This window comes from Rhinoraja longicauda, chromosome 27 (assembly GCF_053455715.1).
Source record: "Rhinoraja longicauda isolate Sanriku21f chromosome 27, sRhiLon1.1, whole genome shotgun sequence".
Taxonomy (NCBI): domain Eukaryota; kingdom Metazoa; phylum Chordata; class Chondrichthyes; order Rajiformes; family Arhynchobatidae; genus Rhinoraja; species Rhinoraja longicauda.
The window spans coordinates 11800544-11826079 of record NC_135979.1 but is presented as its reverse complement, the minus strand read 5'-3'; the positions used below and the strand labels follow the sequence as shown (position 1 = coordinate 11826079).

Genomic DNA, 25536 nt, shown 5'->3' with positions numbered 1-25536 from the left:
CCTATGCATGTACTCATCCAAATCAACCCCAGAGTATTTGCAGCATTTTATATTTGTTATATCCCACTTGGAGTTCCAATATATATTAAATATATATATTGCACGGTAGCGCAGCGGTAGAGTTGCTGCTTTACAGCGAATGCAGCGCCGGAGACTCAGGTTCGATCCTGACTACGGGTGCTGCACTGTAAGGAGTTTGTACGTTCTCCCCGTGACCTGCATGGGTTTTCTCCGAGATCTTCGGTTTCCTCCCACACTCCAAAGACGTACAGGTATGTAGGTTAATTGGCTGGGTAAATGTAAAAATTGTCCCTAGTGGGTGTAGGATAGTGTTAATGTGCGGGGATCGCTGGGCGGCGCGGACTTGGAGGGCCGAAAAGGCCTGTTTCCGGCTGTATATATATGATATGATATGATAAATAGCACATTAAAAAACGGGAAGTTCTAGCCCAAAGTTTTCAGCACGAGAAATCCTAAAGGCAATGTGTGTGGATAAACAGGTTAACAGTTCATGTAGGTGGGAGATTCAAGATTTGAGGTTGATATGTCATTTGAAGTATGCTCTCCAAATCTAATGGGTCCTAGTTAATCATATTCAAGAATGCAAATTAGGTTATACCTGTTAATTTAGGTGAATTAGAAAATCATCATTCATATTAATTAGACAGCTGGAAAGAAAACATTCATTTGAGGTTGCATTGGTGGGTTTAACCTTGCATTTTCTGGAGTATTCACTTCATGTGCCTATGACGAAGGAATGGAGATCAATTGCCTTCCGTTCTTGTTGCAAACCTTCTTGTTTCAGATGCAATGCATTAAGTTACAAGACTGCAGCCATCTTCTCTTTCCTGTGTCACTTTCTATCGTCTTCCCTCTCCTTCGCTGGTGCCGAGCTCTGAGGAGTCAATGCAGGATGACCAAACCAAGGTGAAAGAGAAGGCTGGATGCTGTGAATGTTGAATGGGTGTAAGGAACCATGACACAAGTGTAAGAAGATAGAGAGGATGGAGTTGGGACTAGTCTTGGCCCATATCCTTCAAAACCTATCCTATCCATGTATCCAGGGCCGTCTTAACGCATGGGCCTGATGGGCACTTGCCCTGGGCCCCACGAGCATAAGGGCCCCATGCTGATCTGTGTATGTTAAGTGACTTGCAATAAATAAATACTACTTTAAAAATGTAGGTTCAATAAGTGCTTTTTTCGCAACATTTTCGGTCCCTAAGTGCTTCTCACTGCGATCTGTAAGTGCTTTTCGCAACAATGTAGCACCCTAAGTCCATCACTAAGTGCTTTTCGGTAAGTGCTTTTCGCCGGCACGACAGGGGGGGCTGGTAGGGAAAGGGGGGTGGGGGAGAGTAACGGTAGGGGCCCCAGTACACTGCTTTGCCCGGGGGCCCATAATGCTGTAAAAACGGCCCTGCATGTATCTGTCCAAATGACTCTTAAACGTCATGATCGTATCTGGCTCAACTCCCTCCTCTGGCAGCTCATTCCACACACTCACCACCCTTTGTTTTAAAAAGGTTACTCCTCAGGTACCTATTAAATTCCCCCCTTACCTTAAACCGACCGATGTCCTCTGGTTCTTGATTCCCCTACTCTGGGCAAAAGACTGTGCATTTACCCTATCTTTTCCTCTCATGATCTTGTGCACAGACTTTATGTTGGAGGCACCCAGCTGACAAATGGTGAATGTATATTCACTTTTATCCGAGGTCGTAAAGTAAAGAAAAGCACTCACACATTGCAGTGTATACTACACATCAAGAAACAAAGTGATCAGTCTCGATCAGACTTAAGATATCCCTTTATTGACCCAGTCCCAGATACAGTCTTTCTTTGTCTCTCTCTGTGATCAGTAGTTTCCATGTTCCAGGGTTCATTCAAGAGTTAAATTCCATTCCCAACATCCCTGACTTCTATTTTGGTTGTGTTCCTTCATTGACACTGCACCATATCAATAGTCCAGTCTAGATCCAACCCATTTTGAGTGCCATTGTCTCATTGTAGATGATTGCTAGAGTAACACCTCCATTTTCTACTTTTTCTGCCAGTTGTGTAGCATCCTAGTTATTGGCACAGAGCCAATCAGGTACAGAGGAGCACAGAATGAATTGCCAAAAGGACATAAAGAGCTGGATTAACTCAGCAGGTCAGGCAGAGTCCATGGAGAACATGGATAGGTGACATTCCACGTCAAGACCCTGCTTCAGACTGATTGCAGGGGTGGGAGTCCAGTTGGGCACAGGGGAGGGATTGAGATGGTTGGAAAGAGAGGGGGGTGGGTTGTGGTGGAGAAAGGGGTGGGGGAGGGGAAGAGTTAATGAGGGGATGCCTAAATTTGGGAAATTCATTGCTCAATGTTCAACAGTTGGGTTGTAAGCTGCCAGAGTGGAATAGAGGATGCTGTTCCTCCAGTTTGTGTGTGTCCTCACTCTGGCAATGAAGGAGGCCCAGGACAGGAAGGTCAGTGTGGGAATGGGATGGGGAATTAAAATGGTCAGCAACTGGAAGATCCAGTCGGCCTTGGTGGACCGAGTGTAAGTGTAATTGCTCCTGACCATTCAGGCGTCACTCTCTGAAGACCAGGTCTAACCACTTAGGTATTTCACTATCTTAATCTAGGGCTCCAGTTAGATCTGATAACTAGGGTTGCCAACTTTCTCACTCCCAAATAAGGGACAAAAGATGATGTCACCGGCCCGCGCCCCACATGACCTCACCCAGCCAGCGGCCACCTGCTCCCACTCCACCAACAGCGGCCGCCGGGGCCGGGAGGCGGGTTGCTATGCAACCTCCGTCAGGCGACGCCCAAGCCTCCGGCCCTACACTGTCTGGGCCTACAGTGACCCCTGGGCCTACAGTGTCGGGGCCTACAGTGTCCGGGCCTACAGCACCCCCCCCCCGGACCTAATACGGTACAAGGGCGGTCCCGTACTGGACAACCCAATTTAGCCCAAAATACGGGATGTCCCGGTTAATACGGGACAGTTGGCAACCCAACTGATAATCCAGGCAAAAGCATATTCTTCTGCCTGTCACTGAGGCATTGGTTGCCATTGGAGATGCTGTAGAGCAGATCAATTATTTCTAATCTCTACAACCAGGTGGCCAACATTGTTGCTTTGAATTTATTAGAAGTCTTGCACCTTGAGTCTAGGTAAAGCAAACTAAACTATCAATTCATCACTGCCATTTAGTGAAGCTGAACGAATATTGCACTGTGATATTGTCCCTTATCTGATAACGGTCAAGTTTGTTCTATGATCCTGTGTATTTCAGAGATTTAACCACTGCCAGGGCTTTGCAAAATAATTTCTGTGATCAGTCAATAATAGAGATTTACTGCTTTGATTAAGTTGCTTACAATTCCCTTACATATAGTTGCTTCACATTCGCTGAGCAGGTCGCAGAGCATTAACCATCCCTGTATGTACAACCTTCAAATATTGGTTTAAACCAGTGATGGAAATGGGTTTTAGGAACTAGGGGTACTCTAAGGTTCGTGAGGCTGAGGTTGGGAAGGAGGGGTGGGGGGGTGGGGGGGGGATTTTTTAATGTGCGGTCATACCCATGTAAGAGTACAAGAATGCATAACTTGTTTATTGTGTTTTTATAATATAGTTTATTGTGTATTATATGTCATAGCTGCATTCTGGCATCTCTCTCTCTCTCTCTCTGTTTACATTACAAAATGTTCCATAATAGTATATAATCTCCATTTTTTTCTGTCACCTTCTCTTTCTTTCTGCATGCCGTTTCTTCAGCACGCCTTCTGCCACTAAGAAGCCATGTCCTCACATATTCTTCGGGGTTGAATTTTGACAGAGGAGGTCCCACCAACTTAATAAATAGAAGAGTTGAGAGATGATCAGTTTGAAGTCTTGCACGTTGTGGTGACATGCAGAAATTCATGCCACTGAAGCTTCTTTCACATTCTGCTGTTGATACCGGAATTGTATTTACAGCCGTTACCAGCTGCTGAAAATCTGCAGAAACTATCTTCCCTTTAGATTCCTTGAATTCTCTGAAGGCTCTGACACAAAGCCGACCATTTAAGCCAAATTGTTCTGCCATTTCTTCTACATCATTATCCCCAAAGGTAAAAAGTGAATCTTCTGGAATATTGTTAATATCTAAAAATTTCGACTTGTTAATTAACTTTTTACATTTATCATTGGAAGCTGTGGTAGATTCAAGCAGCCTGGATTTCATATTATTGACCAAACTCTTCAAAAACCGTTGTCTATGTATAGTAGGTACTTTACCAGCTCTCAAATTTATTCCATTAAATATATTCTGGCTTGTTGCTTTCTCCACTTGAGTATAAAATTTTCCTGGCTTCTCTATTTGACATTCAAGAACCTTGATAGTTCGTTTAATTTCCTCATGTGCTTTACTAAGTGTACAATTTCGGTTCTGCAGTTCAAGTGACAGTTCAGACAACTCTAGCAAACTGTCCATCAACAAGCCCAAATTATTTACGAAAGCTGATGACTCTAATACTTTTTTGAGCCCCTCATACTTTGCTCTCTCTGCATTAGTTCATGAAGCATCACAGTGTGCTTTTCCAAAATGCTCCCAAATAGCTTTATAAGACTGCCACATTGCCTTTACAGTTTGGTAAGACGAAGCAACCCATCTCACACTGAAAACACGACCAATTTTCAACAGTTGACAGTGAAGAGCCTCAGCACATGCAGTTAACTCATCCTGATTCTTAGGAGACCTATGATATAAGGAATACAATTTATCACAAAATATCTGAAAATGATCCAAACCTGCAACTTCATTTATAGCATCACCTACACTGAGTTCAAGCCTGTGACTGGCACAGTGCCAAACAGTTGCATTAGTGAAATCATCAAGAAATAGTTTTGCAACCCCTGCATTTCGTCCTAACATTACTGATGCACCATCAGTTACAAGTGATATCACATTTTCTTTTAAGGTACTGTATTGAAAAAACACCTCTTTGTAAGCAGCTTAGAAGCCCATCATATATAGATTTTGCATTTGCACCAAGGTTCATATGTTCTAAGTCAAAATAGAATGATATAGGTTGGGAAGATTCACCAACTGCTGCTCTCAAGCAGACTACTAGAACAGTTTCCCCATTAATATTATTCCATGATGGTTGCTTGATTCCGTGTTAGAGTACAATACCGTGGGTTCAAAGTAAGGGTTCAAAGTGGGTTGGTTATCATCGGTTAATCATATCTTTTATGATTTGGCTGAACCTTTCATTAACTGATGTTTACACCAACCGCGTGTGCGCTTCATGAGAAATTTGCCACTAAATTTATCAAATATAAATGAAGAGAGGTGATCAAAAGCTTGGTCTAAGGAGCATCTGAGAGGAGAGTGGTTAAAGCAGGGAATGCCAGGTTTAGGCCTAGCCTGCTTAAGATGGGACCAGAATTGGAGAGGCACGTCTCGATGGGTTGCATGATACTATGGGTGTAGGGAGGAATGCAGATTTGTAGGTCAATTAGCTTTTCTAAAATTGTAACTTGTCCCTGGTGTGTAGGGTAGTGCTGGTGAGCAGGTGATCGATCATCCATGCGGACTTGGTGGGTGGAACGGCTTGTTTCCATGCTGTATCTCAAAACTAAACCAGAGATGTTAAGGCTGGAAGAAGTCACTCTCTGGACAGTGATCAGGAATAGGGAACATGCATAATTTATCCTTCCTTGACCAAGTGATGATCAAGTCAATTGTAGTACAGAAAACATGTCTAAGTTCAATTGATTCATTCATGAACAGAATCAAACTGGCCACTTATTTGTCCGGTCAGACACATTCTGGATGTAAACAGGTTGCTGATCTCAGAGGCGGCACAGTGGCGCAGCGGTAGAGCTACTGCCTTACAGCGCCAGAGACCCAGGTATCGATTCTGACTAAGGGTGCTGTCTGTACGGAGTTTGTACTTTCTCCCCGTGACCTGCGTGGGTTTTCTCCGAGATCTTCGGTTTCCTCCCACACTCCAAAGACGTAGAGGTTTTTAGGTTAATTGGCTTGGTATAAGCATAAATTGTCCCTCGTGTGTGTAGGATAGTGTTAGTGTGCTGGTCGGTGCGGACTCGGTGGGCCATAGGACCTGTTTCTGCGTTGTATCTCAAAATCTAAACTAAACTAAACTAAAGCCCCCCTCCTACGGGTGGTATCATTGCTCACCCATTGCTGCCTCCCTCAGTTAGAGTTCAGCAATGACTTATGCCTAAGCTCCCACCAATGCAGCTCCATCACAAAGCAGTGGGCCTTTAGAGGGCTGTGATAATTTCCCCTCGGTGCCACCCTTTCTATGGGGAAGTGGCTGCCTTGTGGTGTTTTGGGGGATGTGACTTTAACCTTTAGCTAATCTGTGGAGTCAATAGACAATATACAATAGACAATAGGTGCAGGAGGAGGCCATTTGGCCCTTCTAGCCAGCACCGCCATTCAATGTGATCATGGCTGATCATTCTCAATCAGTACCCCGTTCCTGCCTTCTCCCCATACCCCCTGACTCCTCTATCCTTAAGAGCTCTATCTAGCTCTCTCTTAAATGCATTCAGAGAATTAGCCTCCACTGCCTTCTGAGGCAGAGAATTCCACAGATTCACAACTCTCTGACTGAAAAGGTTTTCCCTCATCTCAGTTCTAAATGGCCTACCCCTTATTCTTAAACTGTGGCCCCTTGTTCTGGACTCCCCCAACATTGGAAACATGTTTCCTGCCTCTAACGTGTCCAACCCCTTAATAATCTTATACATTTCGATAAGATCTCCTCTCATCCTTCTAAATTCCAGTGTATACAATCCTAGTCGCTCCAACATATGTCTTTCAACATATGATAGTCCCGCCATTCCGGGAATTAACCTAGTATTAGATTAACCTAGTCTGTAGATGTCAAACCACATCCCATTGTTCAATGACTTGATGTTGCCAAGTGCCCTGCACACCTTTTAACATCCAGACTGTAAAATGCAGTGCAATCAGTGTTTGTGTTACGTTTACACCATGTGGCACTTAAGGTTAGTTGGCAGATTAAGGCCTCCTGAAAAGGAAGCCCGGCCACTCTTTGTGTGCTGGTCCCAGAAGTGGATTCATTACAATCACTCCACTCTTTTAAATCTTTATTTTTGGACTTTATCTTGCACTAAACATTATACCCTTATCCTGTGTCTGTACGACTTGATTGTAATCGTGTTTTTAAAATTGATTCATACTTTATTATCACATGTGACACGTCACAGTGAAATTCTTTGTTTTTCATAGCATACACAAAGTATCCAAAGAGTCACCACACTGACAAAGTTACAAAAGTGTTCAATGTTGTCCCCAATGGTCCCTCTTTGTTCTCGCCCCCCCCCCCCCCCCCTCCCCCCCCCCCACCCCATGCCGGATCCCACTCTTTGTTCCCTTCTAGTCTTTTTTGCTCTGGATAACACGCAAGAAAAACGTTTCACTTTGACAATTATAAACTAAATAAACAAAACTAAAATAATAATAAAATGAAGAAGGATCTCGACCTGAAACATCACCCATTCCATCTCTCCAGAGATGCTGCCTGTCCTGCTGAGTCACGCCAGCATTTTGTGCTTAAACTAAACTAAAAACTATCAAGACCAATTGATGTTTCCTGGGGAAGCGTGATACAATGCCGCAGCGTCTGCTCTACTTAGATGCCAAGGAGGTAAACATTTGACCGGGGTGGACAGGCATTTGTAGAGTGAGGCGTTTGAATGTGAAAGTTCAGAAGCGATATTTGACCTTTCATTGGCTATGCTCATTAGTTTCATTGTACCTGCAATGTTGGTAATCATCTGTGCAGATTTAAATTAAACAGATCACCTAATCCAAAATTTGAAACAGTTTCTCTGTGCGTTCCGTTAAGTGCTGGGAAAGTGCGATGGCTATACCACCTCACCCTTCCAAGATGTGGGGAGACGTTGGTTTATTCCGACGCTCACCTGGTACCAGGAGGAAGTAGAGATTGGAGATGTGGTCCATCCCTCTTACTGACCAGCGAGATAGCAGGTCAAGAAGAGCCGGGGTAGAGGTCACTATTTTGGTCCAACCACAAAGTGCTGGAGTGACTCACCAGATCAGGCAGCATCTGTGGAGGTAATGGATAGCCAATGTTTTGGGTCAGGACCCTTCGTCAGACTGAAGAAGATTGCCAACCGGAAATGTTCTCTATCCATTCCTTCCACAGATGCTGCCTGACCCACTGAGTTCTTCCAGCACTTTGTGTTTTGCTCATGGTTCCAGCATCTGCAGTTCCTTGTGTCTCCACGTCACTATTTTGTTCTCTTGGTTGGGGAATGATAAGGAATGTGAGGGAACTTGAATGAGAGTAAAATAATGTTCTTCAACTTTTTCATAATAATTTGTACAGTTTTAGTAGTCCCAATCATTTTCATGCAAGCTTAGATTCGGGATTATTTTTGTAAATGACTAACAATTACTTGAATTAAGTTGTGATGGTAAAAGATTATTTATTTCTCATACAATTTTTGATGTTTCAGAATGTTAATCACATTTTGAAAGCTATTGGCAAAGTATCAATTCTTGCCAGACCTCGCTGCTGTCAATGTTCCGGTTCTTTGCACCGTATTAAGACATTCCAAATTTAATTTATAGTCAACATTTAAGAGTAGTACTGAAATGGTTTTAACCAAACCAGACTGTTTTTATTCTTAATTATAAGCTGGATTTAATCAAATGAAAAAATAAATCCAAAGCTGTTATCATCGGTATACCAGTTCACAGTGACCTATCTCTCAGTTATCGGGGTTAGTGCTTCAATGAATGGCATTCCAGTCGGGAAGGGAAGCTTTGTGCAGTAATGTACAAGCTCCCCATCATAAAGTGCATTCTTCCAATATGGTTTCCGTACTGGTCTAATGAATGTACACATAGAGAGGGTATTTATTAAAGCCTGCTTTTTTCATTGTTAATACTGAAGATTGCAAAAAATATTGAACACTGCCCAGTACATCATGGGTACTGGCCTTACCATCATCAAGGGAACCTGCAGGAGATGCTGCCCTAAAACGGTAGCCAGCGTCATCAGAGACCCACCGGGTACTGACCTCCTTACCATCGAGGGATCAATAAGAGTTGCTGCTTTAAAAAGACAGACAGCTTCATCAGAGACCCACACCACCCTGCCCACGCTCTCACTTCACTCCTGCCACCGGGAAGAAGATATAGGAGCCTGAAAACTCCAGGTTCAGGGGCAGCTTTTCCCCCCAAAACCATCAGGCTATTAAACACTTCAACCTCCTCCTGAGTTCCAAACTTGAGGGGGGAGGTGCTATCTAGTTGCACGCTGACTGGGCAGCTGAAAGAACTCAGCCATTTTTGAGGAAAAAAGAACTCAGCAGGTTGGGCAGTTTGTCTAGAAGGAATGGACAGGTGACATTTCGGGTCGGGACCCTTCTTCTGTCTGATCACGACTTTCTTACTTTTGCACTTGTGTCTCTATTTAAAAGGCCTGCCTGCTTTCTTTGACACTTCTTTCAACCAAGCCAGTATGTACTGTAAGCTCAAGACCTTGTCTCTTAATCAAAGTGCAAAACTAGACAAAGGACCCACGGAAAGGTGATGCCTTTCTCACCCGAATTTTGCAAGAAATGTGTGGGAGGGTGGAGCACATGTGGGCTGGTTTACAGATACGATTGTTTTAGATTTGTTTGCGTGCAGAAATAAATAAAATTAGTACACCATTGCCTGCCATTTGCAAGAATCGTAGGTGTAAATTTCCTTTGAAAATAGCTTGAATCATTTAAGAATTTATTGTAAATAACTTCAAAAGACATAGTTGTGAAAAGAAAATGGCTTTCAGCATTCATCTTACATTTCAGGAGTGTGTGGGTGAAAGGTTAAAGAAAGAAAGAGGCATAAAACTAGTAGGGGTGAAATGTGCACGAAGGCGTTAAGTAGGCAAAACTATATTTGGAAAGAAAAGGTCACCTGCATCAATATTGTGGCCTAATAGTGTGCAGACAGGTACTTAAAACAATACCACTAGTGTGGAGTTGGCCTTTATTGCAAAGGAGCTATGCACAAAGGTTTGGAAGATATGTTACATGCATATATAGAAAAAAACTCCCATTCTAAGTAATGCCCTCAGTCCTGGGCACGGGACATTAGTGAGTATGTTTTAGAGAAGGGGATTTATTGGAATAGATTGGTGCTGAGAGTGTTATGTAGATAAAGCTTGCGTTCTCTTGAATCTGAAAGATTAGGAGGTGGTCTGACTGAGGTTTTAAAGATGATTAAAGGATGTGTTAGAACAAATTCTAAAATGTTTCAGTAACTCAGCGGGACAGGCAGCATCTCTCGAGAGAAGGAATGGGTAACGTTAAGGGTCAAGACCCTTCTTCGGTCTGAAGAACGGTCTTGAACGAAACGTCACCCATTCCTTCTCTGCAGTGATGCTGCCTATCCCGCTGAGTTACTCCAGCATTTTGTGTCTATCTTCGGTGTAAACCAGCATCTGCAGTTCCTTCCTAAACACTTTAAAGTGTTTCAAAGCTAAGATGTTAAAATGTGCTACCAGAAATCCCTTTGTTACAAGTGCAGTGGTAACTGGGACGTTTTTACAGAATAACAAAATGGGGACACACAAAGTGCTGGAACTACTCAGCGGGTCAGGCAGCATCTCTGGAGAACATGGATAGGTGACCTTTCGGGTCGGGACCCTTCTTCAGACTGATTGTAGGGAGGAGGGGGAGGGGGGAGAGAGAAAGCGGGAAGAGAGGAGGGGCAGGACAAAGTGTGGCAGTTAATAGATGGAGATAGGTGAGGACGGTTTTTGATAGACAGATGGTTGGAACAAAGACTGGAAGTAAAAGCAGAAGGCGTGTGACAGACAGGTGAAGAGTTGCAAATTGTGAAGCCAGACGAAGAAATGTAGGAGGAGGTGAGGAGGGTGGGTGGAGAGAAATAGGTGCACGTGGGGGTGGGGGGGGGGGGGGAGCGGGTGGAGAAATAAGGGTGTAGAGAAACAGGGGGTGTGGGGGGAACAAAGTGAGAGGGGTGTTGTTAGAGATTACCTTTCAAATCTGATATTGATGTATACAAAGATATTATAGAATCAAAATGGGTGGATGGGGTTAAGAAGCAACTCATCTATGACCTATGTGTGCCAGAGCAGAATAAACTACATCTGTTTTCAAGTTCTTATCAACTGTCTAGTTCTGCCTGAAGATTAAATCTTTGACCTACTTAAGTTGCGCAGGATAATGTTTATACTCATTTGGCAGTTTTCAATACACATCTAAGAATCGGTTATATGAGACTAATGTCATATTAGGAAATAAATATTTTTTCTTAACCCCAAAAGTACGTGTAGGACCCGCTACATTCCTGAATCTCTCCGTCAGCCTTTGCTGGTGGAGGTCATAGAGTCATACAACGTGAAAACAGACTCTTTGGCCCAACTTGCAAACGCCGGCCAACATGCCCTATCTACACTAGTCCCACCTGCCTGCATTTGGCACAAATCCCACTAAACCTATCCTGTCCATATTGCTGTCTAATTTACATGTTGCGATGGTACCTGCCTCAACTACCTCCTCTGGCAGCTTATTCCATAAACCCACCGCCCTTTGTGAAATGACGTTGCCCCTCAGGTTCCTATTAAATCTTTCCCCCCTCACCTTAACCCTATGGTTCTCAATTCCCCTGCTCTGGGTAAAAGGCTCTGCCTATTTATCCTATCTATTCCGCTCATCATCTTGTACACCTCTATAAGATCACCCCTCATCCTCCTTTTGAATTTCCAGGCAATGTTCCGTGGTTCTCAGCAGTCTTGGCAGAGCACTGTATGTAAAGGGTGTTGTGGAGAAAGACCTCCTTCACAATTAAGCTGTACCTCAATCTCAACACGTGTTCAGCAGAAGACCATTAGATGGCAATGATCAAGAACACAATTACAGGCGGACTTGTTTCAGCAATTTTCCTGGCTGAATGTCCTCAATCATTGTTGTAGACATGATGAGCTGAACGGCCTGTTCCTCTGTAATACTAAGTTGCTTTGAGTTAATGCTTCAGGTGTAGGCTCTTTGTTAGATTTTGCATAGCATAACAGTTCCTTCATAATGCACGATGGAAGCTTCTTAATTATAGTGTGAGTGAATCGAAGACATAAAGCAGTGTTAAGTAGACATCAAGTGTGTAGGAAGGAACTGCAGATGCTGGTTTACACTGAAGATAAATACAAAATGCTGGAGTAACTCAACGGGACAGGCAGCATCTCCGGATAGAATGAATGGGTGACATTTCGGGTCAAGATCCTTCTTCAGACTGACGTTTTGGGTCGAGACCCTTCTTCAGGCTCATTCAGACTATATTCATTCAGGGTCTAAAGAAGGGTCACCCATTCCTCCTATCCAGAGATCCTGCCTGTCCCGCTGAGATACTCCAGCATTTTGCATCTATCTATAAGTAGTCATTAATCTGAACTAATTACATAGAATCATAGAGTTATGGAGTCATTCAGCATGGAAACAGACCATTCGGCCCTACGTGCCCATGCCACCCATTATATCCCATCTACACTCGTCCCACCTACCCGTGCTTGGCTCATATCCATCTAAACCTGTCCTATCCATGTACCTGTCCGAATGTCTCTTAAACATTATGATAGTTCCTGCCTCAGCTACCTCCTCGTTCCATACAACCACCACCCTTTGTGTAAAAAAGTTACCCCCCCAGATTTCTATTAAATCTTCATCCCACTCACCTTAGACCTGTGTCCTCAGGTTCTCGACTCCCCTACTCTCGGCAAAAGACTGTGTGCATCTATCTACCTGATCTATTCCTCTCATGATTTTGTAAACATCTCTATAAGATCACCCCTCATCCTCCTGCGCTCCAAGGAATAACGTCCCAGCCTGATTCCCAGTCTGTAGGGGTTGCTATATTCATTCTCTGCGATGACTTGCCTGAAGTCAGAGGGAAGAGCAAAGTAAACCAAGGTGTGCAATCTTGATTAGTGTCTGGTGACGTACAGGGTAAAGGATTCAGAAACTAGAGGACATCGGCTTAAGGTGAGAGGGGAAAGTTTCAAGAGGGACATCAGGGGCAAGCTTTTCACTCAGAAGGTCATCTGCCAAAGGGAGCTCTGGAAGTGGATGCAATTCTGACTTTTAAATGACCTTAGGACAGATACATGGATAGCAAGGGTTTAGAGGGTGATGGGCAAAATGCAGGCAAATGGAACTAGCCCAGTATGCCAAATTGGTCATTATGGGCAAAGAGCCTGTTTTCTGTGTTCTTGTTTCCAGTAGATAGTGTCCGAAGGAGACAACACATCAAAAATAATGATGTAGTCCATTTTGTGTTGGTACCACTTCCTTTTTGCAAGTCATATGTTCTCGTACATTCTGCATCTCTCCACCAATCTCTGTCACCAACCAAGTGCTCCAGCTCTTCAGCTACATTTTGCATTCTCACCCACAAAGTTGAAGCAACTCTGTTCACACGATCATAGCAACTTCCTGCGCAGAGAGGGGGCCCACTGGCCCATGTCAGGCAACACTGGATCAAAGTGGTTTAAGGGTCTGAAGAAGTTATTAGTTTATTTATCAGATTATTATTGTCACGTGTACCGAGGTACAGTGAAAAGCTGTTTTGTTGTGTGCTGTCTAGGCAGCGAAAAGACTATACATGATTACAATCAAGCGTCCACAGTTTACAGATACAGGATAAAGGGGATAATGTTTAGTGCACGATAAAGTCCAGTAAAAAATGATTAAAGATAGTCCGAGGGTCTCCAATGAGGTAGATGGCAGGTTCAGAACTGCACTCTAGTTAGTGAAAGAATGGTTCAAGTGCCTCATAACAGCTGGGAAGAAACTGTCCCTGAATCTGGAGGTGTGCATTTCCACACTTCTGTACCTCTTGCCTGATGGGAGAGGGGAGAAGAGGGAGTGGCTGGGGTGAGACTGGTCCTTGATTATACTGCTGGCCTTGCTGAGGCAGTGTGGAGTGTAGATGGAGTCAATGGAAGGGAGGCTGGTTTGCATGAGGGGTCTCGACCTGAAACGTCACCCATCCATGTTCTCCAGAGATGCTGCCTGGCCCGCTGAGTTACTCCAGCACCTTGTTGCCTACATGGTTTAAACCCATTTACTGACACTTGGTTCACAGCCTTGTTGGTTACAGTGCTTCAAATATTCACCCAGCTGTTTTTCAAATATTCAGAGACTTTCTGTCTCCAACCGTGTTACCAAGCAGCGAGTTCCTGATCACTTCGTCCTTGGGGTGAAAAAGATTTCCTCCTCCAATCCTTCTGCTAATTAACATGAATTTATATTCCCTTGCGACCTGTCGGCTGGAGATGTAAGTCCTTATTTATCCCGTTGTGATGTTATTTATTGCTGTTTGTGCTTATTCCTGGTCACTTGCCGTTTGCCTTTGGCCTGGTGGTTTGCAAAGGACTGTGTCACTCTTATCTCCAATCAGATAAATAAAATCGTCTTGCTCCATTAAAGGCCATCTCAAGCAGCCCTGATCCTCCTCGCTGGGCGGTGTTGCAAACGCGGGATGTGCACCAGCTCACTCTCTCGTCTCCTTCCTTGCCTGTGCCGAGCATCGCCCCTAAAGTGACATCAGGAGAGGTCGCGGTGGCGGGTTGCAAAGAAAACCCACGTAGTGCACTCTGGCGGATAGACACGAAATGCTGGAGTAACTCAGCGGGACAGGCAGCATCTCTGGAGAGAAGGAATGGGTGATGTTTCGGGTCGAGACCCTTCTTCAGACTCTGCAGTTCCTTCCTATAACAATGCACTCTGGCAATTGGCTCAGCCGAATCTCAGAAGCCATTTGATGGTGTGAGGTTTTATTTTTGGGGGGGATGGGAGTGGGGGGAGGGATGGGAGGGGGGGGGAGGGATGGGAGGGGGGGGGGAGGGATGGGAGGGGGGGGAGGGATGGGAGGGGGGGAGGGATGAGAGGGGGGAGGGATGGGAGGGGGGATGGGAGGGGAGGGGGGATGGGAGGGGAGGAATGGGAGGGGAGGAATGGGAGGGGAGGAATGGGAGGGGAGGAATGGGAGGGGAGGAATGGGAGGGGAGGAATGGGAGGGGAGGAATGGGAGGGGAGGAATGGGAGGGGAGGAATGGGAGGGGAGGAATGGGAGGGGAGGAATGGGAGGGGAGGAATGGGAGGGGAGGAATGGGAGGGGAGGAATGGGAGGGGAGGAATGGGAGGGGAGGGAGGGATGGGAGGGAGGGATGGGAGGGGGGATGGGAGGGGGGATGGGAGGGGAGGAATGGGAGTGGGGGGGAATGGGAGGGGGGAATGGGGGAGGGAGGGAAGGGAGGGGAGGGCGGGGGGGTGGGCGAGCGCATAAGCTATTAGTGACAAAGGGTTACCAAAGAAAGATGCAAAGTTGATGAGGAGAAAAAGACTTTTGACATCAATGGGTCGCCAAAATAGCCAGAGTACGGTGAGTATATATACTGTGCGCTAAACATGCAGTGCAACACATATATTGTAAAAGGAATTTACTTGCATACTGTAAACACAACATTTGTAAAGCCCAACATTTTAGCAGACTAAAGGGACACAAAGTGCTGGAGTAACTCAGCGGGTCAGACAGCATCTCTGGAGAAAGAGGATGGGTTAACAGGAGGTTAGTGACAGGAAGGGATTGCAGATTATTCGGGTCTGAAGAAGGGTCCTGACCCGAACTGTCACCTCTCCAGAGATGCTGCCTGCCCCGCTGAGTTAATCCACCACATTGTGTCTATCTTTGGCATAAACTATCAGTGCTTGAGGCACAAAGGCAAATCACTCCTTAATTGGTAAGGGTGTTTGGAGTTATGGGGCGAAGGCAGGAGAATGGGGTTGAGAGGGAGATATAGATCAGCCATGATTGAATGGCGGGGTAGACTTGATGGGCCGACTGGCCTAATTCTGCTCCACCTAGAACTTCTGAATTTATGAGATTTCTTCCTTACAAAAATTCAGATTCATTTGACGCAGTGACCGTTTTTTCTTTGGTGAAATTAGCATTTGTTGAATGTTCACCAAAATATGACAATGAAACGTTACATGTTTTGAAAATTCGCACAAAGAAATAACCGAGGCGGTTTTTGCAGCACGTTAGTCCCGGGGTCCCGTGGAGCTGGTTGTTGAGGTTTGGGGGGTCCCGGGAGATGGGGGGGGGGGGGGGGGGGGAAGGGTCTGGGGGGAGAGGGCGACAGAGTGGAACGAGCAACCACAGGAGGTAGCGGGCGAGTGGGGAACAGTAGAGGAAACACTAAAAAACATCGTCTCTGATGAGCCCACCGCCTTGATCTCATCACCAACGGTGCATTGAGATCAATCTCAATCTAATCTAGTTTTCCACATTTGATCACAAAATTCATCTGCTTCCACCCGTCCGGTTGCTAAACACTCTCGGTTGTTCAAGGGTTAACATGATTCGTTGACAAAACAACCCCGAAATGAAAAGGCAGACAGGTGTGCGCCGCGGGAACGCTGAGAATTGTAAATTAGGTCTTTTTCCCCCCAACAAAAATGCAAGTGGGGCTGAGCAGGCGTCAGGTGTCAGATGAATGCAGGAGGGAGAGAGGGAGAGAGAGATGGAGGGAGAGATGGAGGGAGAGTGGAGGGGGGGGGGGAGAGAGGGGGAGGAGAGAGAGAGGGGGAGGAGAGAGAGAGGGAGGGGGAGAGAGAGGGAGGGGGAGAGAGAGGGAGGGGGAGAGGAGAGAGGGGGGGGAGAGAGGGGGGGAGAGAGAGGGGGGGGAGGGAGAGAGAGGGGGGGAGAGAAAGGGGGGGGGAGAGAGAGGGGGGGAGAGAGAGAGGGAGAGGGAGGGGGAGAGAGAGGGAGGGGGAGAGAGAGGAGGGGGGAGAGAGAGGGGAGGGAGAGGAGAGAGGGGGGGGAGAGAGGGGGGGGAGAGAGAGGGGGGGAGGGAGAGAGAAGGGGGGAGAGAAAGGGGGGGGGAGAGAGAGGGGGGGAGAGAGAGAGGGGGGGAGGGAGAAGGGGGGAAGAGAGGGGGGGAGAGAGAAGGGGGGAAGAGAGGGGGAGGGAAGAGAGGGGGAGAGAGAGAGTGTGAAAGTGAAATGAAGGGTGATTGACCATGACGCGTGTTGCAGCCCACACGTTGACTGGAGTTGGAGCATGCTCGGTCTAGATTGTGTGATGACACAACTCCCAGAGCTGAGTGAAGACTGAGTGGCTCATTTCCTCTTGTTTCACGTTGCAGGCACAGAGACATGAGCCTGGACACAACCGCGGAGCCGCTGCCGGGCGAGACAGACAGAGGGGAGCTGTGCAGACTGGATGCTCGCACCTAGTCACCTTGTGCTGCTTCAACCTCGGCTGCCAGGCTCTGGCCTGACATCCCCCCACCACCCACCACCACTACTACACCCACCACCCACCCCGCCGCCGCCGCCGCCAGCATTGACTCAAAAACAAAAGCCGTGCGTTAGTTAAAAGCAACAAAAACAAAAAAAGGGTGTTGGGGAGAAGCAAGGGCGTTTGGACCACACTGGAACATGCGTTCTGATCCCCCCCGACCCCCGGCTAACGCACCCGCCGGCCCCAAGTGCCCCACGAAGCGGAGGCGCCTCTCGTTCCACACCATCTTTCATGGCAAATCCAAGAGGAAGCAGAAGCAGGAGGTGTCCGTGTCCGTGTCCGTGTCCGTGTCCAGCATCGAGAGCATTCCCGTAGAGGTGGCCGAGCCCGACAAGAAGCCCCGGGTGTCGGACAGCAGAACCACCTTGACGTCGTCCGATTCACCAAAGGTTGGAGTCTAATTACCATTAACCGTGGACCGAGTGCGACCACCTGGCCGTGTGTTGCGTTGTTTATATTTGTGCTGTTTACCAAACAAAAACTGTCTCCAAGCCTGAAATCAATATGTCAATTAGAAACGTCAAATCACAGTTGTGTTGTAATAACTTGTGGAGCACAGTCATCGCAGAAAATAACCACCGACCTCACTGTCCCTGACATAAAACACCACCAGCGTGGGTTGTACCTGTTATGTGATCCCGTATAAATCTGCTGTGCCATTTAGTAGATTTAGATTTAGCCCACCTCTGGTGATCAGAGCAGAACGATGAGCAGAAAGGAGATACAAATAGGGTTAAAACCCTCAAAGGTTTAAGGTTTAATCTGTTTTGTAAGCCTGTTAAGGACAAGTGTAATTCCGCGAAAAAGGACAGGTGTAACACGCACGTCTCTTTATCAACACAAGGAAGATAGACACAAAATGCTGGAGTAACTAAGCGGGACAGGTAGCATCTCTGGAGAGACGGGACGCGTGTCGCCCACTGTCCCGCTGAGTTACATCCAGCGTTTTGTGTCTATCTTCGGGGTGTGATCCAGCGCCTACATATCAACTTCAGGAAACTTGGTATGTTGCCGGTCGCTTTCTAGCAAGGACCATGCTAAATATTAACTGTTGGCAACGTGTATTTTTGCCACATTTTGAGAGATTGAAATTTGTGGAATAAGTAAGACGAATATTCCAAAGTGCCCCGACTACACTTTGGTGAACAGAGTGCACTGTCCTGTTTGTTGTCAAAGATTGGCAGCGGTGTTGCAGTGCTCATTTTTGACGTGCCGGAGCTGTCACTGATGCTGTTAAATTCCCCGCTAGTTAGCATTCCCCCTTTGTTTATTTTGGCTTTTTTTAACAGTGAGCTCCGGCAACACTGGCAGGTAGCCGGCATTATGACTCTTGGAGAAGCCAGACCCTGTTCAAGCTGCAACGAGCAGTTTTTACTACCCTTGTTTAAAGAACAAAACGCAAGCCATTCCAACAAGTGCTTTTCAAAGGAGTATTTTTGGCCTTATGAGAAAGAACTGTTTGCCAAATCTAATGTCAAGTGACCTTTATTGTCACGACGACCTTACATGTTTAAGATTAATGTTAACTCAGTTGCGTGTTAAACAAATCATTTCGAAGTCTGTTTACAAAAATTTCACCGTGACAGTTCCACACTAAATATCAGAAAGTAATGATTTTGCAAACAGCTTTTCATCGCTCAGAGCAGCCACCATTTATTTCACAGGCAGGCAGTAAATCTGCTGGAGCCTTTATCTTTCATGTGTGGATGGATGTTTTACATCAATGTTTCTTTAGGAGAAGGAGAATAGGCTTTAAGGAGGTTTTCCACACATCAACCCTTGCCCACTATCCCCTTTCCAAGCACCACATTGGTGTCCTCCGACCACTAATACAAGCCGGTCTGTTAATTCTCGTGTTCTTCCTTTCCCTTAACCTTTCAGGTTCTCATTTCTTAATATTATTATAATCGCATTCAATTTGGTTTAATTTTCGTCATTTTCGTCATTTTCACAATCCCGAACCCCCCCCCCCCCCCCCCCCATTTTTAACTTCATAATTCAGTCACCTTTTTAAAACCCGAAACACGTTTGTTTATGCTGAATAATGTAAATAATGCTCTTTCACCTGGGCTATAAACATGCTCTGTGGAGAACGTTGCACATATGTGATCGTTTCTAAATAAACAACCTTAGTTGTGCAAAATATTTTTTACGAGAGAGATTGTGGGATTTTACAAGAATGATCTGAAACCTTTTTGTTTCCAAGTCAACAATGGATGATGAATGTTTTTGATTAACATCTCCTTTCATTACGCCTTTCCACCATCTATTCTTTTCATCTTTATTTCCATCCCTCTCCACCCCCTCTTCCTCCCCCATCTTTTTCCTCCCCCTCTTTTTCCTCCCCCTCTTTCCCCCTCTTTTTTCCTCCCCCCTCTTTTTTTCCTCCCCGTCTTCCCCCTCTTTTTCCTCCCCCCTCTTTTTCCTCCCCCCTCTTTTTCCTCCCCCCTCTTTTTCCTCCCCCCTCTTTTTCCTTCCCTCCTCTTTTTCCTCCCCCCTCTTTTTTCCTCCCCATCTTTTTCCTCTCCCCTCTTTATCGTCTCCCCCTCATTTTCCTTTGCCTTGCCCCCCTCATTTCTCACCCCCTCATTTCTCGCCCCCTCATTCCTCGCCCCCCTCATTCCTCGCCCCCCTCATTCCTCGCCCCCTCATTCCTCGCCCCCCTCATTCCTCGCCCCCCTCATTCCTCGCCCCCCTCATTCCTCGCCCCCCTCATTCCTCGCCCCCCTCATTCCTCGCCCCCCTCATTCCTTGCCCCCCTCATTCCTCGCCCCCTCATTCCCCGCCCCCATCATTCCCCGCCCCCATCATTCCCCGCCCCCATCATTCCCCGCCCCCATTATTCCCCGCCCCCCTCATTCCCCGCCCCCCCTCATTCCCCGCCCCCCTCATTCCCCGCCCCCCCTCATTCCCCGCCCCCTCATTCCCCGCCCCCTCATTCCCCGCCCCCTCATTCCCCGCCCCCTCATTCCCCGCCCCCCACTCATTCCCCGCCCCCCCTCATTCCCCGCCCCCCCTCATTCCCGCCCCCTCATTCTCCGCCCCCCCTCATTCCCCGCCCCCCCTCATTCCCCGCCCCTCCTCATTCCCCGCCCCCCCTCATTCCCCGCCCCCCCTCATTCCCCGCTCCCCCTCATTCCCCGCTCCCCCTCATTCCCCGCTCCCCCTCATTCCCCGCTCCCCCTCATTCCCCGCCCCCCTCATTCCCCGCCCCCCTCATTTCTCCCGCCCCCTCATTTCTCACCCCCTCCTCATTTCTCGACACTGGGTGCAGTGGGGGAGTTGCTGCCTTACAGCGCCTGAGTCCCGGGTTCGATCATGACTACTGGTGCTGTTTGTACGTTCTCCCTGTGACGGCGTGGGTTTTCTCCGGGTGCTCCGGTTTCCTCCCACACTCCAAAGACATACATGTTTGTAGGTTAATTGGCTTTGGCAACAATTGTAAATTGCCCCTAGTGTGCAGGGTAGAGCTAGAGTATGGGCAACGTTGGCCGGCGCGGACTCGGTGGGCTGAAGGACCTGTTTTTGCGCTGTATCTCAAAAGCTAAAACTAAAACACTGGCAATGAATCTTGTATAAATGATCAGATAAATCGACTAAGATTGTTACGGTGCAATAATACTTCACAACTGAATCCACCTTGTAGTTGTGTCGGGATCCAGCAAGTTATCTTCAATGTAATCAGGGTGCCGAGCTATAAACAAGTTTGTGGATGGTAGAACTAAGCTCCAAGCTAAGATGTGCATGGAATTGCTCCAAGGATTACCGCAGTAATGACTTGTTGATCTTTGCAGAGTTACCTGGAACAGCAGTGAGTGGGAAACCATCACCGGAGGGGGTTGCAGAGTAAAGCAGAGCGAGGTGCGATCTCTGTGCTCCTGAAGCCAGAGTCAATATGTGAAATGGTCTCTAATCCCATTCCATTAATTGTGCTGTGCTGCACTTGTTGATCAAACTGGCAAAATGTTTTTTTGGTTTGCCCAGGGTTGAGAACTTGGTAATTGTACCCGTGGGAATGAGACAACCAATGTTGGAGATGGTCAGAGAGCAGGTTCAATAACAGAGCCGGGAAAATCAACAACAGACTATTGTCAACAAGTAATGAGCTCAATCCTAGTCTGCAGTTAAGGTGCGTTCTCGCAACAAGCTAAAACAGAACCTTTGAAGTGTAGATAAATACAAAATGCTAGAGTAACTCAAAGGAGCAGGTGACTTTTCAGGTCGGAATACTTCCACCCTTCCTCAGAGTTTGAGGAAGGGTCCTGACCGGAAACGTCACCTATTCCTTTTTCTTCAGAGATGCTGCCTGACCCGCTGAGTTACTCCAGCATTATGTGTTGTCTATCTTTGGTGTAAACCAGCATCTGCAGTCTATCTGCACTTCAAAGGTTCTGTTTTAGCCAGTACCCGACCATTAGAACTGCTGGAAGTCATTGTGATATTTTTACTCCAAACCACAAATTTGACGTGGCAGGCAGGCAGGCTGTTTGGTTTTCCCTATGTTCCTATTGTAGGCCCTGCCTAGCACTCTTTCCATGCGGTATTTATCACCTTTCATTGCAGTGATCCAAGTCCATTAAACACCGCCTACCTTTTAGGTCTTCCCATTCCCCCCACCTTCATAAACTCTCAAAAGGACATAAAGTGACTTTAGATTTTAGAGATACAGTGCAGAAACTGGCCCTTCGGCCCACTGAGTCCGTGCCGACCATTGATCACGCACTAGCACTATCCTACACACGAGGGACAATGTTACAATTTTTAACCAAAGCTAATTAACCTAGAAACCTGTATGTCTTTGGAGTGTGGGAGGAAACCGGAGCACCCGGAGAAAACCCATGCGGTCACAGGGAGAACGTACAAACTCTCGACAGAATGCATCCTTGGTCAGGATCGAACCCAGATCAGCGCTGTAAGGCAGCAACTCTATCACTGCGCCATTGTGCTGCCCCAAGTGCTGGAGTATTTCAGCTGGTCAGACAGTATCTCCGGAGAACATGATTAGGTGACGTTTCGGATCAAGACCCTTCTTCAGACTGATTGCAGAGGTGGTGGGGGAGAAAGCTGGAAGAGTGGAAAGGCAGCCTCCCTTCCTTCTCTGCTACACAGCACTCTTGCTAACTGGTAGATTGATTTAGCTAAAGGCTAAAACAGATTCAATTTCTGTTAATCATGTATAGAATTCTCTGACCGCTATTAATCCCACAAAATAAAATGTTTGACGATACTTTTAATTTTTGACATAGATTTTTTTGAAAATCAATACTGTATTTTTTTCCAGAATGTTCATTGTTTCTGTGCTGAGAGAACAAAAAAATTGAGCCATTTTATAAACCTGATGCCGTTTATTAAATCAAGCCCTGCTGAGAGCACCTGGCTGATTTAATTGACAATTAACCATTCGCTGGCTGATTCAGGCTGATGAATGCTGGCCAACATTTTGAATTCAATTTCATTTGCTTATTTATTTTATTATTTGAGTGATTTTTACTGATTATATGCCTTGTTGTCACCTTGCCCTTGGTCAACAATGAACCATTCTACATTTCCTTGAGCATTGTCTACTTTGATCTGTCGTTTTCGCACCTTGCCCTTCCATTTCACTAGTCTCCCTTTCCCCTGACTCTCAGTCTGAAGAAGGGTCTTGACCCGAAACTTCACCCATTCCTTCTCTCCAGAGATGCTGCCTGTCCCGCTGAGTTACTCCAGCATTTGACACCCGGACGGGTGTCAGAGGTTATGGGGAGAAGGAAGGAGAATGGGGTTAGGAGAGAGAGATAGATCAGGCATGATTGAATGGCAGAGTAGACTTGATGGGTTGAATGGCCTAATTCTACTCCTATCACCTCTGACCTTATCAACATTTTGTGTCTACACTGTTTTATCCTCCTTTGGTAAAACTGGAACAAGCCATCAATAAGTTGACCAGGCAAAGGAAGCGAGAGGAATTGCCCATAATTTGGGAACAAGATGCAGTATACAGCGTTCAGCAGCCAGCACGACAGCATGTGGCAGAAATTTGGCCTGCAGGAGTTTATAAGATTCGTAAAACTTTATGAGTAGGTCGTGCAGCTTTGCTGGGCATCAACACGGTGCCATCGTTAACCTTGTTTTCAAACATTGCTTCATCCTCAGTAGGCATAACCAACTATAGCACTTTGATTTGACTGTATTTGGAGTATTGCATGCAGTTCTGGTCACCCCATTACAGGAAGGATGTGGAGGTTTTAGAAAGAGTGCAGAGGAGGTTTTCCAAAATGATGCTTGGATTAGGGGGTATTAGACACAGTGAGAGGATGGACAGACTTGGATTGTTTCCACTAGTACAACGGAGGTGGCGGGGAGACCTGATAGAAGTTTTTTAATTATGAGAGGCAAAGATAGGATAGACAATCAGACATATTGCCCTGGATGGGAAAATCAAATATCAGAGGGTATAGTTTTGACGTGAGATGGGCAAAGCTTAAAGAAGATGGGCAAGGTAGTTTTTTTACATGGAAGGTGATGAGTGCCTGGAACTTGCCAGAGGTGATGGTTGAAGCAAATGCGTTAGTCACATTTAAAAGACTTTTGGATAGGCACATGGATATGCAGGGAATGGAAGGATATGTGCAGGTAGATAAATGATGGTCTTTGTGTCCTTTTGTGTATTAACCAGCATCTACAGTTCTTTGTTTCTACTGTTCGTTTGCATTCTCGATGAGGCTAAGAAATGTTTACTTAAAATATTTTTACCTAAAATATTTTTGTCTTTAAAAGCTTACACATTTGCTACTGTACACTATGATGTGTCTTTTTTTCCCTTTCCTAGAAGGTGGTGCTTGCTGTTGGAGGACCAAGTCTTGATTGGCTTCCAACACCAATGTGTCTCTTTAAGTGGCCTTTGGTAGTTTGTGAGCATGATTAGTATGGGATACCTTTGCTGTGAGACATGGAGTGTGTCATAACCCAGCTGTGTGTCTAACATTTGCCAAACTACATATTTGCGACCAGCAATGCTAAATCACTAATCATGTAGATAAAAAAACTGTCCAAATGTATTTTGCCTCCCGAAGCCAGCTGCATTGGTAACAATGGCAGTTTTGTATATTGCCACTAATGGTAGAGCTGCTGCCTCACAGCACTATGACCCGCGTTCGATTCTGACCTTGGGTACTCTTTGTGTGGAGTTTGCACGTTCTCCCTGTGACTGCGTGGGTCTCCTCTGGGTGCTCCGGTTTCCTCCCACAACCCAAAGATGTGCAGCCTTGTAGGTTAATTGGCCTCTGCAAAATTGCAACTAGTGCACAGGGTATTGATGAGAAAGTGAGATAACATAGAACTAGTGTGAACGGGTGAGCGATGGTTGACGTGGACTCGGTGGGACGAAGGGCCTGTTTCCATGCTGTATCTCTAAATGAAACTAAGCAAAATCAATTGAAGCTTCAACTTTCAAGTCCTCCCTGCTCTGTGTGCTCAATTCCACTCCGACCATGTGTCCGAGAAAATGGTTTGTTAGTAGAAACGATTGTAACTTTAATCCAAAAGTTTCTTCTTCTTCTTCTTCTTCTTCTTCTTCAAGGCATCATCTGGTTTTCTAGAATGTCCTCTCTGCTTGGTGCGCCACCCATTCGAGAACGTGCCCAGAATTATGACATGTCATCATCGCTCCTGCCTTGACTGTTTGCGGCAGTACCTGCGGATTGAGATTACAGAGAGCCGTGTGAACATTAGTTGCCCCGAATGCTCAGAACGGCTGAACCCACATGATATCCGAATGATACTGAATGACCAGGCGCTGATGGAGAAGTATGAGGAGTTTATGCTGCGTCGGTACTTGGCTTCTGACCCGGACTGCCGATGGTGTCCAGCACCAGACTGCGGGTATGTAGATACTACTTTAACAAGTCTTGTGATGTAGAATTGATAGTGCAACCTTCTGCTCCTATTGCTCGACCAAACTGGATTCCGACTGCAATATGTCAGAGTTCATTAACAGCAGCACCCTCCCTGGCAACATGACTGCAGTGGTTGAGGCTGCCATTTTGAATCGTTCTATCTGAAACATTAAATGGGATTGCAAATTGGATGCACCAAAATACAGACGGCTGATCGCTTAGCTTTGGTCCTCAATCACAGTTCAGATTGAGATGCAGTAACAGAATGGAGCTGGTAAGATTGATG

The 25536-nt window shown here is 46.2% G+C and overlaps 1 protein-coding gene across 1 annotated transcript in view; it reads left to right on the top strand.

Annotated features, from left to right (window-relative positions):
- Positions 1-17399: 17399 nt before the first annotated feature.
- Positions 17400-25536, top strand: part of LOC144606780 (E3 ubiquitin-protein ligase RNF19B-like) — a 33285-nt gene continuing 25148 nt past the window's right edge. Inside the window, exons 1-2 of the mRNA XM_078423142.1 lie at positions 17400-17762; positions 24935-25236. Coding sequence (XP_078279268.1) covers positions 17511-17762; positions 24935-25236 — 554 coding nt within the window. The 5' untranslated portion in view covers positions 17400-17510. The remainder of the gene's footprint in view (positions 17763-24934; positions 25237-25536) is intronic.